The sequence below is a fragment of the Cyanistes caeruleus genome, chromosome 4, assembly GCF_971803275.1.
Source record: "Cyanistes caeruleus chromosome 4, bCyaCae1.hap1.1, whole genome shotgun sequence".
NCBI classification, from domain to species: Eukaryota; Metazoa; Chordata; class Aves; order Passeriformes; family Paridae; genus Cyanistes; species Cyanistes caeruleus.
The window spans coordinates 13,650,298-13,668,510 of NC_141704.1; the positions used below are offsets into that span (position 1 = coordinate 13,650,298).

Consider the following 18,213-nt stretch of genomic DNA (forward strand, 5'->3'; position numbering starts at 1 on the left):
TTAACCAAACCAAAATGAAACCAACAATATCCTTAAAAGGTGGCTGCACTTTTAAAATACAGAAGTATCATGTTTACCTTATTTGCCGTTATATGAAAAAAGTCTCCAGACAGGTATTTTATTACTTTAGGACATCAGGAGATCTGACTATCTTCAGAACCCCCTTTCCATCCATTTACTGTTACACTCCCAAAGGAGGTAATAAGCAGAGAGAAACAAACCAGTAATGCCAAATCAAAGTGACACGTGTCTAGCCAGACTCACTGTCCAGAGGCCACAGGGAAAGATCTCTACTAAGGAATCAACAATGTTTAACTGGCAGCAGATGTCAACTACAGGTTGCCTGATGAGGGCAGGAAACAGCTCAGATGCTAATAAAGACAAGGGCAAACTGTTCCAAACACCTGCAAGACAATACACTAAACACTGACAGTAAACATATTTAAGCCCTAGACATCTTTCAAACCAGTATCTCATGTGAAAGTTTTGTATCTCTACAAACCCCAGGTATAGGCTTTTGCTTTTTTTCAATTATTGTTTTTATTGCAATATCACTGAAAGAATTCTCAGGAAGCTGTTTCTGGCAAGCAAAACAGTTCTCCTAAAACACTGACAATGGACAAAGATTGCCTTAAAATACCAGCTATATAAAATACAGACACATACCAACCAACTCCCAAACACTAGTTACACCTAAGGGTATATAATATATACCTTTTATAGCTAAAACCAGCTAAAAGAGACAGCTGGAGCAAAATAAGAAACTCAGAAGAGAAACAAATAAATAATAGTATGATTTCTTGTAATTTTTAAAATTATTAAAATATGACTAGCCAAGTAAGATAAACAATTTCAAATGTATCACAGATTAAAACCAGTTTTCATTTAGGCAAAAGAGCCCACACACACTTATAAAAGTTGTAACATTAGCTCAAGGAATGTAAGTGATACTTTGAAAGAAGGTCATTTTGAACCACCAGATAACAAAATTCTTGAAACCCAAGAGCAAACATTATTCCAGACAATTTTCTAGGTATCAGCACATATGTGTACACATATGCATATATTTTTAGGAAATCTGACTGCAGATTTTCAGCATATAGCAATGCTCTGGTGCCATCCCTCATCTTAATCCAGCTAACTTGTGTGCTTTATGTCTTTTTCAGACTGCAAATGTATATTTGTACTGCACTTTGTTGCTAGTGTATCCAGCACACAATGTAAATATGGCCTGATGCAACTGTCAGGATTCTGCACTAGCTTATTGCATCCTTAAGCTCCCACTTAAGCTCAAAGCATTTCAATCGCATGCTTCCATGTCCACACTGCAGAACCCATCCTGTCTGTAGCATCCTGAGGAGTCACTACTGTAAAAACAACATTTTTCCCTCCTGACAGATCAGCAGGTGACTGGCAGAAAGAAAGGAGAGTTTCAGTTCCATCACATGCACAGAGATGGACATACTTTTCTGCTGGAGCTAGCACCTGACCTATGTGCCATATCAAGAACATAGTGTTTAGCAAGTAAGCAGGCTTCTGCCCAATTCAGGACAGGAACTCTTCTGGTATGACTGCTGCCATTTGTCTCTTGCAGAAGCATGCAGTGACATTTTGGCAAGGGAAGTGGGGAAGAGAAGGGCTTTTTTGTAATCAACAGATATCAGATGGAAACACATGGCTCAAGATGCCTAGCTTTTTTGTAGGTAGGACACTGATACAAAAAGTCAAGAAAATGCCCTGAATAGTTTGGAGCTGTGATGTGCTATATAAGGTTCTGAAGCTCTGCATCTTATTTCTTCTGAAGGGAACACAACTTTTGTAAGATAACAGTCCTAATCCATTTAAACTTTGAGACTATGGCATGATAACATACAGCGTAATTTTTTTCAACAAGTAATTTGTTCCTGTAGAAAGCAAATGAGAAGAACTTTGGTGCTCTTAACCTCCAGCCTGAGTAACAGCACCTAACAGGAAGGTAAAGCTCTGAGCTTTCTACAGAACCACTGAGTTTCCGTACATTTTAAAGATCTTTATCCAACAGCAATAGTGATACCGATCTGCCTAATACATAGCCCAGCAAACCACTGCCTTGGCTGGACACACCATGCCAGCAGAATAACTTTATCTGACTAGTTCCTCCAATTTTTAATCAATCTCTCCCTCCTGCAGCGTTTCAAGTCTCCTTGAATTCTTGCTTCCATATTAGAAATTATCCTTTTTAGTGCCTTATGTCAAAGCAAATATCACATTTTGTTGTCATATTTGCTACAGTCTCAAATACAATTTACGTGAATACAGGTATGGACTAAATGATGCTGGGAAGGTTAAGCAGACCAATTATCTGATTCATCTTGGCAAAGCTGTTAGTACTCCAGAGCTTTACAGCAGATCCTGACCTAATCCAACATTTGTTGGATAACAGGACATACCAATTGAGGAGATCATGACAAAGTCCAAACACTCAGTCCAGCTTACTATACAAGTAACATTAAAGGTGACTCTAATTGTAAACGTCTAAATATTTTGTAATTACTCAAACAAAAACTGAGGGATCAGATACCCATCAGGCTGTGCAACATTATCACAGGCAACAAAAAGGAACTGAGGAAAACTCAGATTTCCTGAGCCTTTAGAATCTCCTCATGGTACCACTACAAGGTAGCACAGGATATGCGTGACCCTGTACACTCTCAACCAGAAAAAGCTCACACTGGGCTTCAGAGTTCACATGGCTCTGCAATAGAACACATACTAACACATATTTGGAGCCAACCTCATTGTCCAATTCAGTTTGTTTTAGCCCTTCCAACAGCAGCAAAACCAACAACAAAGTCTGTTCCACAGTACTGAAATTCTTTAGTTTTTGTTGGGTGTGTAAGCCCCAAACCTTGATATTTAATACAAATAAATTCAATATTGCCTATTTTCTTTTTAATTCACATTGTCTTTTTTTACAGTTTTTAGAGGCAGCAATACTGGTAAGGGGATGAGGGTGAAGAATTTATAAACTTGAGATGCAGCACATTTGCTCTCTGCTTATTTTGTATACAGTGCTTACAAGAGTTATAGGACCACTGGTGCTGGGAAAACCTGAGAGCAGGTTAGGTGCTTCCTTTAACCCCACATACATAACATCTCTCATCTAGGTTGAATCTACCTTAAATCAGCACTGATTGGTCTTGCTGTCAACATAACCAAGAAAAAATGTGATACTTTCACCCAAACTGATGGTGATTTTACAAAAAAGAGGCAAACTAAATGATACATATACTGATATCCTTCAAACAACTCCTACCATTTCTTTTGCAAAACTAGGATAAAATGAGTTCTTATACAATTCATTAGATATTACAGAGCCTTTTACTCTACCACAAAGATTGATCTCCTATGTCCTAATAAATCCACGGCCAAGAAGGCAGCACCAGGGAAAACCTGCTGACAAAGATTGTTTTGCTTTGCAAACCAAGTCAAGGAAAGTGTTTGGGTCCAGCTGTCAGTTACCTGACCTTACAATGAGAAGGCACAAACTATCTGCAATGCTTCTGAAAAGGCCAATGATTACATTGGTAAATGATTAAGTTATGCTTAGAATTAATGACTGGAGGGATATTAATGGTTTTGATTACGAGAAAAACACAAAAGATGATTGGAAAGTGTAACTTCCTCTTTTGCCTGCTGTTAAAGGACAGTCCCTTCTCACTTATCTCATTAGAAAGCTGCTTTTTGCTTTTATCACTTCATCCTTAACATGAAATTTTTTTAACAAAAGAAGCAGTAACAATGTATGAAATTTTAGGGAGTTAGAACAAAAATCTTCCTTATGATCTGTACTGACTTCCTATGTTAAAACAGGCCATAGAATTTAATCATACTATTTTAACCTCAAACCCAAGATTTATGGATGGCTAAAGCACTGTGTGCTTCCAGGGAAATGACCAGGGCCTTATGCGAGGATTTTGTGCAACAGAGTCTACTACATCCCTTGATAAGCTGTTCCTATTTAATTGTATCATTAGAAAACTGCATCTTATTTCTACTCTGAACTGATCTAGCTTCAGCTTTTAGCCATGAGAATCCCCTTAATCTACCTGACAAAGAACTATCTAACTGTCAGATACCTTTGCCCTGTCTAAGTACTTACAGACTTACCAGGTAGCCCCTACTGTCTGTTGATAAACTAAATAGATTGAGCTTCTTAAGTCTTCCATTCTAAAGCTGCTTATCCAGGCCCCAAATTAATGCAGATTTTTTCTGAACTCCTTCCAGTTTTTCCAACACCAGATGTGGACATGAGAACTGGGATACAGCACTTCAGTAAAGCTGTATAAAACGTAGCAGTATTCACCTCCCCCTACTCTCCCAGTCATGCACTTTCAGCCTCCTTCAAGACTACTTTGCACAAGGAGTCACACTTCAATTAATGAACTCTCAAAAGCAATTCTTCCATCTCTACTTACATTCTATCTAGTTCTTCCAAATATAAAAAATTCAGAATGGACCAAGTTTACTTGTTTGCTGTAAAGAAAAATATACATATTTTTAACCCCTATTGCATAAGCTCCAAGTATGATGAAATGTATAAATTCAGGGTCTGTATTTTACAAGAGAAAAACTGCAGAGAAAGATTACACAGCAATCATGTAATAGTTACCCAATTTAAAGCTCCCTCTTTAAACTACTATTTCATTCAATAAACTCAACATTTACAACCTATTTTGCACTACGGCATTCTGATGCTTACTTATATATTCACCTCTTGAGGCGCTGGGTGGCCACAGCAGGTTTTATTCTCAGCAAAATCCAGTGGGCACAACGAAAAATTGCTTCAGGCTAAAGTCAGTGTTCTTCCAGACAAAAGGCAGAGCTGCAGACTAGTCATGGAGGATTTACTAATGTTATAAATCTACCCATGTAGTGAAAATTAATTGCCAGTTATAATCTTCAATTATTACTGTATCACCAGCTAGTTCCCCTTCCTATCCTGAAGTAAAATCATGAAGTATCTAGGATGACCATTTTCACAACACAACAAAAAGAAAACTGCCAAAAAAATCCAATTAGAGATTATAAAATCATATCCTATCATATCTGGTGAAGTCCATGGTCCTCACTGGTAGAGCGGGTGCAAAAAAAATGACAGTAGTGTTTGCACAGAAAAGGAGCAAGCAACATCCAATTCTGCCTTTAAGTAATTTAAAAATTATTGAAAAGCACCATACTAGAATATGTGGTGACTTACTGAAATACAGTGAAGTACTGCTATGGGTTTTTGCTGTAATAAGAATTGACCTATTCTAAGTGTGGCTTGGGTAACTGTTCTTTGAGAGAAAGATAAACCTCAGCAATATATTTTGAAGTACGTCAGTCCTTACTTTAATGTAAGTAAATGTAATTTTAGTAAAATTTGGTGTAAAGTAAGTAAAGTAATGTAAGTAAAATTTGGTGCCAGTGGCAGCATCGACTTTTGAAAAACACTAAACAGAGTGCTATTCAATAAAGCCTGCCACAACCAATCATAGGGAAAGGTAATGTGCTCTGGTATTCTGCTTTTTCTTTTTCCCCCCATAAATAAATACATTCTATTCTGTATTCTCTTTGTAATCTAGAAATAAGGCATCATTCCTTTCCTTTCCAAATTGTTATGCAACGACATACTTCAGTGAGGACTGGATTATACCCTATGAGTAGGGAACAGTAGCTTTTAGCGTTCTTTCAGCTTATTCCAGTGCAGGTATGATTGGTCCTCCAGCAGCAGCAGCCATGTTTGCCTATCCTCTTTCAGTGACAAAAAATTTCTACACATAGCTGGTAGGACACCTTGGGCCACTTTACAAAGAGAGGTGATCTATAAACATCAGTAGTCAACTTGTTTCTTCTCATGACTTCTTCCCATCAATTATTTCCCTCTGCCTTTCCTCATACTGACATGAATCCTACTTCATACCCTTCCCCTGGATATATACACATCATCCTGATTATTACTCAAAGCAGGTTCAATATAATGATTTTGAACACAGGGAAAGTCTCTCCCATAACATCACAACACTAAAATGAGAAAGCCTTTTTAAAGGCACTTGTTCTGCATATTGTTTTCATAGCACACTATGCTTACACATGGTATGTCAGAAATCTGCCATGGAAAGCCCACATTGAAAGAGGTTCTCCTGAAAGAAATTTAAACTTCAGAGAAATTTGGACACAAAATTTGGAAACAAAAATTTTGACACAGGCCCATTCTAAGGTAGATAGAACAAGAACAAGAGTCAAAACAGTTTAGAATTTTGCATGTCACTTACTCTTCAAGCCTGTAATATACAAACAAATAGGCAGAAAAGAACTAATACAGAAGAAAGAGTGTAAAAGAATGACAAATGTTGTTGCATACACAATGTGTTAGTTTCTCTTTACTTTCTGCCTATAGTAGCAAAACCAGGGCACTATTCAAAAGAACAGATGAGGCTGAAGCCTAATAATAAAGGGAATGTTTAAGTATTTGGAGAACAGAGGGCATGTTTAGGGAACATAGTTAAGTAAGATTAAGATTTATCTTTCAATATTTACGTTATTTTTGCAGTCTGGCAATTACAATTAGTTTTGCTTTCCAACTCCGAGACAGTAAGACAATATTAACAAAACAGGGAGAGTTTATTTTTACAAATGAACTGCTTTCACTAGAAATCTGTTCTGTATGCTACTTTCCTGTGTGCTATACTATCAGCTTTGATGCCTCCTTCCTCCACATCAACTAATTATTCTCTACCTCCTTCAAATTCCTCCTTAAAATAGCTCACTGCATAAAATTGTTCAACATTCATAGACTGATTTTTGTCTTCACAACATACACTACTTATAGTTTTGTCTGAAATGTATTGGAAGCTCTCAGAAATAGAGACGATATCTTGCTGTTCTAAAGCCAACACTTATATACGTTACATCATTTGAACATACATGACACATCTCTTTAGAACTTTTCCAAATACACACTTAATTACAAGGTATTAAAAAAACTCAAAACAAATGAAAAGCCTACAAGAACTCCCACAGTGGATATACTCTTACCTTCCAGGAAAGCAATAAAAGTTTACAATACCTTTGATTTGCCAAGGAGCTTGGAAAACAAACAGAATAGTGACAGGCATCTTGAAAAGCTGGAAAGAATAATGAATGCCACTCAAATAAAACTCGCAGCATTGCCTCCTTGAGCAATGCAGTCAAGAATAATTTTTTTTGATGAGAAAGAAACCCAAAAATATGTAAAGCTGCATTACCTCTTTCAAAATTTAAATACCTAAAAGGCTTGGTAATGTTCACACCCAGTGTGTTGCGAGTTATGAGAGAAGCTGAAGAAAACTTACACCAAGCACAGAATGTTCGAAGACTCTATTAAAAGCTCTATACACACAGCTCACCATAATTTCAAGAGCTGAAATATTTTTCCTCCCATTTCTCCTCATGTTTTTCCATTGCCATGCATTCAGTTTCTTAATATATTTGCCCAAGGTTCTCCAAGTCCTCTAAAAAGCCAAAAATACAGCAAAAGCATGAATACAATCAGAACCACAAAACTTCATGATAGTGCACAAAAAAAACACCTGAGAGACCCTGAAAAGAAAATCTGAAGACTTTTTTATTTCCCTGTTTTCTCAGCACCTCTGCATGGTGACGTGTATAAGCTGCTGGGATGACTGAACATTGATAACATACAGGGACATGCAGAAAGTTGCTTGGGAAAGGCAGGCAAGGTAATGAATAAAGCCTTCCGAGTCAAAGGATCAGCTCAATGCTCTGCACGTGAAGGAACAAATCTCCCCCACAGCATTTTCCTCTTCTTTAAACAGATGTTTAGAGCTACTAAAAAGATGTGAAAACCTAGGATTAACTTCTTAGACACTGAATGACATGAATGACAGCCATTCCATGTAACCCCTCTAAAATTACTATGTCCTTTCTCAGAGGAAAAAAAAAAAAGTGCTGTATCATAAAGCATGCCTGCCTGTAGCATGTAGACAGGAACAAGCTGCTTTGCCCTGCAAGACAAGCAAAAGCCATACAACCATGGTTACCGCAGCACCGCGCCCAAGCTCTCACGATACACCCTGAGCAGTACGACATTACCGGGGGCCCAGTCCACGATAATGCAATCCCGTGGCCTTGTCTCAGCTCTGGAAGCAGGAAGCACAAGTCAGTATCAGTATGTAACAAATCATGTAGATATATTATCTAGTTATAGTCTGCAAGGAACAGAATACTTTCATGTCCATCATGCTATGTGATAGATATGACCAGACACTCCTCTCTCCTTGAAGAGCTGTATTTTTTGTGATGGTTTTTGCTCTGCTTGCCAATACCAGGTCCAACTTCACCAAGCCTGAACTCATGCTCATCTTAAACATCCATTTTCTTCGCTACGTTCTCGCCTGTCCTAGAATTTGCAGTGGAAAAAAGAACCAGTCTGAAAATGAGGTTATTGCACATTTTCTCTCTCTCTCTCTCTCTCCTGCTGCTTACTAATCTGTGCCATTCCTCCAGTTGAGCTGAACCCACACCTGCAATTTCAGCCTTTTTTCTTCCTACTTTTGACTCACTCCTCAAACCTTTTCTTTTGTATCTATTTCTTTCTCTGCAATAGAATGCAAATATTTATTCCAAGAGAAAGCGAGAAAACATAATAACCATTTCACATTCTCCCTTCCCACTCTCTTTCTCTCCCTTACAGCTCTCCCTTCTTCCTCGTACAATAGAGGTAAAATTCATCTGTCCCACTCTCTCCTTGCCTCACTTGCATGAGCCCATACCTCACATCTCCTTTCTCCTCCCGCTCTGACAGAACAGCAGGACAGCCAATGAATATTTTCTGTGTTTGGAAATCTACTTCTGACGCCTTGATTCTCTAACTGCATTACTCTTTCTGCCCTTCTTTCACCTCTAAGCTTATTATATTCTGTTTGATAACAAATTACACTTTTGTCTATAAATTCAGCGTGAGTTTCCTTCATCTGTCCCTTGCAATACAGTGAAACTATTTTCACTAAAATGTCTAAAAATCTTTTACTATTGCAGTATCACAGATTAATCATTTCCATCACCCATAACCTTTGTGCATTCTTCATAAAAATTAAATGCCTTTCTCCTTTTGAAGCATTCACTCTCTGTTTCCGACTTCCATGACTCTCCCCTATCCTACTGTCCATCCTTCTTGTACCAATCCCTTCACAGAGTACTGGCAGGCTCCTTATTCTTCCTTTGTCTTCTATCAGGTCTCCATTGAGCTGAATCTTTTGCTACTACTTTTATGTCTGAGAATTTTACATTGTTCCTGAGAACAGGTCTTAAATACAGTAGATTTACATCTAAACAAAAAAATCTCATTCTATCTGACACATCTTGCCACTGAGTAGCTGTTAGCTTCAGCTCAAAACAGCCAGAACAGAATTTAGATCTCACCACTCCTACCCTTTTTTCTCCATCTCCTCTCTGGATCACCCTGGACAGCATAATCAACTTGTCCATCATTTGGATAAAAAATACTGTGATAAACTAGTATGTCATCTTTCTAGTAGCTTCTCTGTTAAACCATTCATTCAGGTTACAGCTAAATCTAAATGATTCTTCCTGTCTTGCATCCTTAGGACAAAGTCTTCTCTAAACATCTTCAGAGCTAAAGGTTTGTCTGGGCCTTCACCTCACATTTGTTGTATTTTCTTATTTTACATGCTGACAAACATTATCCACCTTATTCACACTGTTCCAAAAGCTCCTTCTCCTATATTCTCATACTACTTTACTCTCCACATCCTTCTATGCACAATCCTCCATTACAAATTTGAATTTGGGAACAACTCATCTTTGCCTTCCAGTCTCCTCTGTTTTATGTACACTAAACTGTCCACATCCTACTTGCTGTCGCACCATTTGCTCACATTTCTAATTGGTTCATGGCATCAGTATCCATTTTCATTCAGGCCAGTTTCCACACCTGAGTAAGGATACCTTCCAAGCTCCTGCAAAATTACTTCACTGCCATCCAGATATCACTTTAAAGCTTTCCTTGTTACAGTTCTAAGAAAATCACTTTAGTTTAGGCTAAAGTCAACCACATTGAGAAACTAAGTGCTTTTGTTTGTCAGTATTAAAATTTCTGCTTTGTCATACATTAAAAAATTAGTTCTCTGCAGCACAGTTTCACAACACACACAAGTACACACCCTTCCTCCCTTTGCTGGTATCCTGCAGAGTAGCATCTTGTGCCTGATGGGGCTGCTAGGTGCCTCAGCTAGGCATTAGGATCATGCAAATAATAATACTGCCTCCCTAGTCATTGCAGTAACAGATCAATTATATTCTTCCAGATCATTGTCCTCTGCCTATCTCCATTATCAGACCCAAACAAGCAAGGCTCTGTCAGTGTTTGCTGTGGTGGCATGGGTCCAACAAACTTCTTAGATGTAAATCATTGTATCATCCTGTCTCAGTAAAACATAACTAAGAATATCTTAAGAAACAACTACATATGCTATCATATGATAATCTACCTAATCTTGACAATCACTAGTGGCCAGCCTGAAAGCCACCTGAGGAGAGGATACTTATCAGAGATTAAAAAGTGAACACACAGAAATTATTTACATTTCTTTAAATCTCAGCTTCCATTCTGGCCATTTCATCTCAAAATGATGACAAGCTCGTCACCTTATTCTGTTACTGGAGAGGTCCATTCCCATCCTCTTTTGTCTTGCTAGAGAAGAGAATTTTGATCCAGCAAACTTCTCAACAGCTACTGATATGACATTAGCATTGTTCAAATATAATTTCAAATTCCCAGACTCTGCCTGACCCCTATGTCTAGTCCCCTGCAGTAGGAAAAGGAAGAGAAAGAATGACTGGACAGAAAACATAAAACACTGTATAATATAAACAAATATAAACAAAATAAGGAACATAAAGATCACATAGAACCAAACTCTATGAACTCTTGCCCTTTGCCAGTCATTCTTATGTCTTGATGCTACTTCACCAGTCACTCTTCTGTCTCTTCTGCTGAACACCTGCTCCCAGGGAACGGAAAGGGAAGCCAGCCTAACCCCCTGTGTACCACGCACAGCTCTGTCACAATACAACTGCTTCCGTTTTACGGATGATTCAGGAGGGGCCTGCAGATTAAGTGAAACTGCACTAGACATACTGGAACCAGCAGTTGTGCAGAACCTGGAACTTCTGTTGGCAAGTTCTTTGCTACTTCTGGCTGATGCTCTTTCTGATCTACGAAAACTCCCCTTCTCTTTTGCCAAACAGCACACACTTTGTAAATACATGAACACAGAAATTAAAAAGTTAGAAGACCAAATAATTGTAAATTCTAATTACTGTCAAGAAAGCAGAGAGATAGGAATAGGTGTTGGGCTTAAGCACTGTATTATTAATACAACTTGGTAAAACATGAAATTGAATTACTGAATAACAAGCAAAACATTTCAGAAATAAGGAAGACATTTACTTCTATGAGCACAAGAGCAATCAGAAAACTCACTTCCCCAGCAACATTAGCGGTTTACAGGCACAACTTTTTTTAAGCCATACAAAAAGTTACGACAAAACCAGTCCCTTAACATCCACCATAGAAAGGGACACAGAAAAAAAAAAGAGAGAAATTATTCATGTCATAGTTGGTTTTTCTCTGTTTCGTATCAGTTGCAAGTAGCTGTGCTGGATTCTTCCTTCAATTTGAGACAGCTTAGTCAGCTGCATAGCACTGCGATAAAAAACTGGGCCATTTTTACTCTCATAGCATCTACCCTTCTCATCCAGCAAAAGAACCATCAAAGATTTCTTGCTATAGACTTGTTAACAGACCTCTGTCAAACACCCTTACTGTCATGACAGCATTTGCCAAGGGTTTTTTTTTGCATATTAATTACCTAAAGACACCAGCTTCACCTGGCATCCTGCACCATTAACTCCTGAATCAGCTTTTTCAAAGACAAGCTGAAGAAGTTCAACTTGGAAGACAGAAAGATCCAGCAACTTAATCATGCCCATACAAACCAATAATCTTTCTTGCTAGTTATTCCAAAATCACTCTTAATAATGAATAGTCATGGCATTCAGATAAACTTATACTGGAGTTAACTCTTTAAGAAACACTCATAGCAACAATACTATTTTTACTGAAGGTAATCCTTCTTAGTAATTCATGCAGTGACTACCAGAAACTTTTGCTTTGACTACCAGAAACTTATGCTTTCTGCCAACAGGACTCCTGTGATTCACAACTTAAAATGTAATTTGAAATGTTTTCTATAGGAGTTTCCACTGCTTTCATCTCATTCATACACCTCAGCCTTAGTTAAATGGCTAGTATTTTTTTGCCCAAAGGTAAAACAGAATCTGATCATGTCCTAATTTTTAATTAACTAGAAAAAAAAAAGGTATATTTCAAAGAAATTACTCCATTTTACAGTGGAAATAATTCAGCTCTTGTGTAATCTACTTTTAACACACAGAAATCTATATTTCATCTATAAACTATTAACTACATACAGAGGCAGATCAACAAGAAAACACACACATGTTTTTATATCTAAATCAAAATTAGACACACAAAGTCATTTAATTTCTGTAGTGACAGCAGGGCTTAGGGTACCCTCTAGTAAACACATAAATTTCCCTCTTTCTCAAGTCTGGTTATAAATTACAACTAGTAGAAAGAATGTTAGAGACAGATCCTTAGTGACAGTGCTGGCAGTTGACAGGGAATCACACATGGTTTCCCCACACATAATCAAAAAAAGGTACCTTAAACAACAGGAGATCTAACCTCTTCAGAACAACTGTTGCACAAATAATGTGCTTCATCAAGATATGTGAACCTAACAAAACCAGTTTTTTTAATGAAGTCATTTACAGTACAACAGTTTTAGATGCATATTCAAAAACATAAAAATCTTGATTCAAAACACAGAATGCCTGATCAGAAAGCCTTACCATTACTCCACTCCTTTTATCCAGTGTGTGGGATGAAGAACTAAAGGACAGGTTTCAGAAAATAACTATGTAACTATGAAGATAAACTACAATTCTGACTAAATTTTCTGGGCGCTATCATACATGATGTTTCATTCTTCCTCTGTCATCATTCCTTGAAACACATTAAATGAGGTGACAGCCATAACCAGGAGACATACCACCCCCCTGCAGAAGCTATCCATATTAAAAAAAAATAAAACCAAAAAAAAATCAGAGCCAGATATCATATATAGAACTGATCAGTCACATTCTGGTGAATGCACACCAGAATTCAATCCCACTGTCATTTCTCATCCTAAACAAAGACCCCAAGGGGACCTCTGCTTACTGTTCTTATTCTCAGCATAAAGATAAGAATGGTAAGAAAAAGTTTCTCTTGAAAACAGCCACAGTTTTGCTATTTGCAAATTGCAATTGTCCTGCCAATTCTCAGTTTTTTCACTAATCAAGCACCACAGAATATTACATGTGTTTAAGAATCAGCATCTATGGAAGATTATATTAGCTTACAGAGAAGAGACAAATAATTACACAACATTCAACTCTCTCTTTTGCCCACTGCAAAACCAACCCCAAATCACCAACTGTGGTGGTCTAAATTCAATAACCTCACTTCTTTCTTTTCAAGTATGTGTTTAAAACCTTGTTATTATTTTCTTTCCCTCTCAGCCCTTTCTAACATTCCCTACTACCACAAGAAGGTGGAAGATGAAGGCGGTAAGTAAAACAAGAATGTTTTTATTCTTTTTTGTTTAGTATGTTTTTAAAGGAGACAAATTGCACCACAAGCAAACCACTAGTAAACAAAAAAATAAATAATAATTTAACTCCACTCTCTATGCTTGCATTAACTAGCTGGTTTTGTCTTCTCTTCTTTCACAATCTCCCTATAATAATTTTAGTTCTCTTCTTCTTGCTTTTCATAAAGTAGAATGTTGTATGTCGCACCCTTTCCCCCCCATAGAAGTGCTCCCTACCACCACCTAACCTCCTTAACTTTTTATTTTTCCAAGAAGAATAATAAAATCATCAATATATTTTTATGAAGAATTAAAAAGATACTGAAAGCAAAATGAATCAGTATCCCTTTAATTTTGTTTTTATGTTGCCAAAGGATTTATCAAAAAACTTTCCATCAGATATTTGTGTGGGAAGTCAAAATGGGAAAAAATATATTGTAAACCATTATCCAATACATTTAAAATTCCAGTTCACACGTGTAATCATAAAGTAAAATGGTCAAGTTTGGGGTGGAAGAAAAAAAATCTCTTAACACAAACTCAGAAAAACAATCAGAATTTTTAAACTTCAATAATACAAACGCACTGAACTGGGAAACTGAAGTTGACTATGAAACCAAGTATCCAGACATAGACTTAAATTCCATAGGTCATATTTAACTCTGCTGTAATTCACAAAGATACACAGGATATCTTTTGCTCCTTTACAACCTGTGTCTACCTGCAAACACTCAATGCTTGCACATTACTAAACCAATTATTAATACAAGTTCTGTACATGAAACCAAAATAATCCCATTCTTCCATTATTTTGTCAAATATTGTATAAAGTAAAATACAAGCCTCCAAAATTAATTTATAATAATTTACAGGTTATGGCTGATAATAACAGAACACATTACCTGACTCAGGCACACAGTAACTGTGATGTTTTACAGAACACAAACTCTCAAATACAGACTTCTTTTAGTACGCCTGCTCTCTGCAAGAAAATCTTCAATTCTTCAAATATGCCATTCAACCTTTTAGAATTCAACATAAATTCTAAATGCTGCTCTAATTCTGATAACCTCTCTTTTAGCTAAGTCGGTTGCTTAGTAGTGATTTGTCAGATAAGTTACACAATACTGTTTCTGTTTCCTGATTAGATAAGAAGATAAGTTTTTTGGTGTTTTTTTCTGGCACAAACATTTATGTATAAAATTTCTCCTTTTCTGTGAGCACTTGGAACTTTGTAATCCCCTCTCTACAAATCCACACGCCAGTAACAGTCAACTATGGACAGACTGCATTTGCTATAGGAAAACTCAGAATAAGTGTCAGCATGCAAAAAGCAATTCTGTCTAGAAAACTGAACAAACATTCAGGAAATTTCTCTCCCTCTATGCTACCTACATATACACTGCAGAATAAAGGAAAGCAGTGAGCAATACTTCTCTGTCTTTACTTTTACCCTTAATATGGGGCACAAGGCCTCAATGCATCTCTTGCATTACAGAAATGAACAGCACAATCAGACTGTGACCCCTCCTCCCAGGGACACAACCCCTTGGGTCAGCAGAGACTTGGCAGGCAGTGTTTCTAGCTCCCACCTCCAGGAAATGCTGCCCCCACATCCCCTCCTAGGCCAAAGTGAGGAAGAAGAGCAGCCCACCACTCTAAGCACACACGGTATACAACCAGAAAGGAGCCAGAGAAGCAGGGATCAAGCTAACTGGAAGCACTTTTTGCCACCTGCCAGCATTGTTTTCCTTCAAAACCAAAGTGAAACCATGACCTTGTCATGGTCTGAAGACCAACATATTCCCACTCTTTAGCTCCCACTATGCTCTGCACACAGTTTCATTCACCTAAAAAGCCTTCCTGCTAAACTGCTCACAAAGGAATGGCAGCATAAACCTGGTCACATCAACTAAAGATGATGTGCAGACAAATATGAGAAGAAGTAAGTGCAGAGAGATCAGATTTTACACTACTTTTATCAAACAGGACAGTAATTTTTGATACTTAAAATCTTGTCCGTCTGTCGACCCTGGTTACTTGATACAAGTAGGTTACAAGTAACATTTGATTTTTCTAAGACACCACTTACAATGTCCTGGCATCACAGATGCCACTAAAAAGGTCTACTCAAGTTGGTAAGATTGCAAAAAAAAGGAGTTAGGTTTTATATTCAGACCTAACATAACCACAACCCTCATTTATGAACAAAACAGGTAAAAAAATGCAACAAATGTTAAAAAAATGTCACACAACACATGAGCAAGGTCAGAGTAAAAGCACAAGCATTTCTGCAAATACATGAAAAAATGTTTCCTGCAGACCAATCTAACTCTCGACATTTTTCTCCACTTTTATTAATAAGGACTGGGAGGCCCAAGGAAGACTTACAGTGGGTGTTCAGACACACAGATGGGTGTGGTGAAAACACCTGTATTAACAGGCTGCCTAAGTGAATATAGTAGAAATGTTTCAATACATACTAATTTATTCAAACTTCATGGAAGTTCTTTCAAAGTGATCTAACACAAGTTACTACTTGAAAGCAATAATATCCCTAAGGCTTTTTATTTTCTAAATATAACAGTCAATTTTGGGGTTTTTTTCATGGTATTATGACATAAGTACTATAAAAGCCAGTAAGTGCTTCACACCTGTCATGATCATAATGTCAGCAATGACATTATGCTTTGTTTGGAAGTAATTTTTCTGGATAGTGAGTTTAAATAGCGCTCCTTTGATGGAGTCTCTGTCCCCCCCCACCAAAACCAAACAAGACTAGAACTGATAATTTAAACTGAATCTTTCTAGGAAACAATTTGCATATTATGTATAGTAGAGTAGTAGAGACTCTTCAGTCTTTATGTCCCAAGCTTATAATATGAATTTGTGTTCAAGGACTTCTGTGCACAAATTAAGCTCCTTATGAAGGCACAGCTGAAGTCACAAAATTATTGTTTAATTATTTTTGAGTCAACATTACTGATAGATGTACAGAGCCTTGAACCTTTTACCTATAAATAACTACATGAAAATCCCAGTTCTGCTGCTAACTTATCTTTGGGCTGAAAAAATAGAGTGATTCAGGCACGTAAGAATCAAGATAGGAACACAATCAAGCTTGGCATCTCTGTAAAGGTCTTTCAAAAAGGAAGTTTTATGGTATTTTAAATAACTTTCATGAATACTCCATGCAATTTTATAGTTTATCACACTAATCTACATTACTCATTAATTCATTCCTTTTTCAAGAGCTTGTTTAGAAAACATAAGATTCCTTTGAGCTGCCAAGATGCTCAAAATCGAACGCATGTGTAATGACAACTGCAATGTAATGAGAAACTTAACATAATTTCAGAATATATATTATGACATTACAGGTAATAGCGGGATTTCTCTCACCATGAGTAAGTCACACCAAAGTTTAACTGTGATGGGATTGCTCATTATGAACTGACTTCCCAAGAAGTATCTCCCAAGACAGGGAGGTTGTGTACGTAAAGCGCTTTCTTAACGAACAGAAACAAACACGAAGCTACTCGAAAAAGCGTCCTGAACCATTTCACTAGTTGCACTAGGTGTTACCTCAGCATGATGTTAATGACACACATCACAAACAAAATATTTCTCCTTTTGAAGCTGACAGAGCTCTGACAGGCCTGGCATATTGGCAAATACCACTAACCTGGAATTTGCCTGCTCACACTGACAGTACCAGAAGAACTCATGGCCCAAATTACTAATTTTATTTATTTTTGCATAATATGCATGGGTTAGTGTAACCTAAGATAATATTTGATGCTGGCTGCTCAGTTGATGCACTCAGCACTGCAAACGAAGAATAAAATGTGATTTGAGCTAAAGCGAATGAACTTAAAGATTGTAACAAACCCTTTCTCACTGCAAGGGAAAACATCTTTACTAAGTTCCTAATAATATAACATTTAAAGTTTATATGCTTATCTTCACTCAAGCAACTGGAATGTTGCACCAAGGGACAGGGTCCACAAAAAAATCCAATATGGCCACTGACGTGTAGTTGTCTTTTGCCTCAAAATTGTCTTATCTTTTACCATGTCTGTCAGTTGCATGTATACACCTGTTATACCCGTACTTCAAAAGAAGTTGACACAGTGACAGTCATCTGCATGTATCCAACCCTGAAACGTTCTTCACGGCAGGGAAATCCATATGCTATCAGACCACCCTGTCAAGGCCAAACCACAGTCATTCACAACCACCAAGAAACAGACAGGTAGAGAGGTGTGCCAGCACTATCCACTTACCTTCTTTATTAAGCCTCATAACCTCCCTGCTTTTTCCACCCTCCTTTCCAGTCTCTTCCAGATCTACACCTGCAGAAGAGAAGCAGAGTCAGGAAGCACCGAGGGCCCTGAGGTGTGCATTTATTGTTTGGCGAGGGGAGGAGGAGAGGTGAGGAGGTGAGCAG

At 37.5% G+C, this 18,213-nt stretch overlaps 1 protein-coding gene across 5 annotated transcripts in view; it reads right to left on the reverse strand.

Annotated features, from left to right (window-relative positions):
• The window catches only part of ATXN7L1 (ataxin 7 like 1), a 113,275-nt gene that overhangs the window by 94,337 nt on the left and 725 nt on the right, over positions 1 to 18,213 (reverse strand). For all 5 annotated transcript variants that reach the window (XM_086886727.1, XM_086886728.1, XM_086886729.1 and 2 more), the window contains exon 2: positions 18,050 to 18,118. In XM_086886727.1, the coding sequence (XP_086742853.1) occupies positions 18,050 to 18,118 (69 nt within the window). The remainder of the gene's footprint in view (positions 1 to 18,049; positions 18,119 to 18,213) is intronic.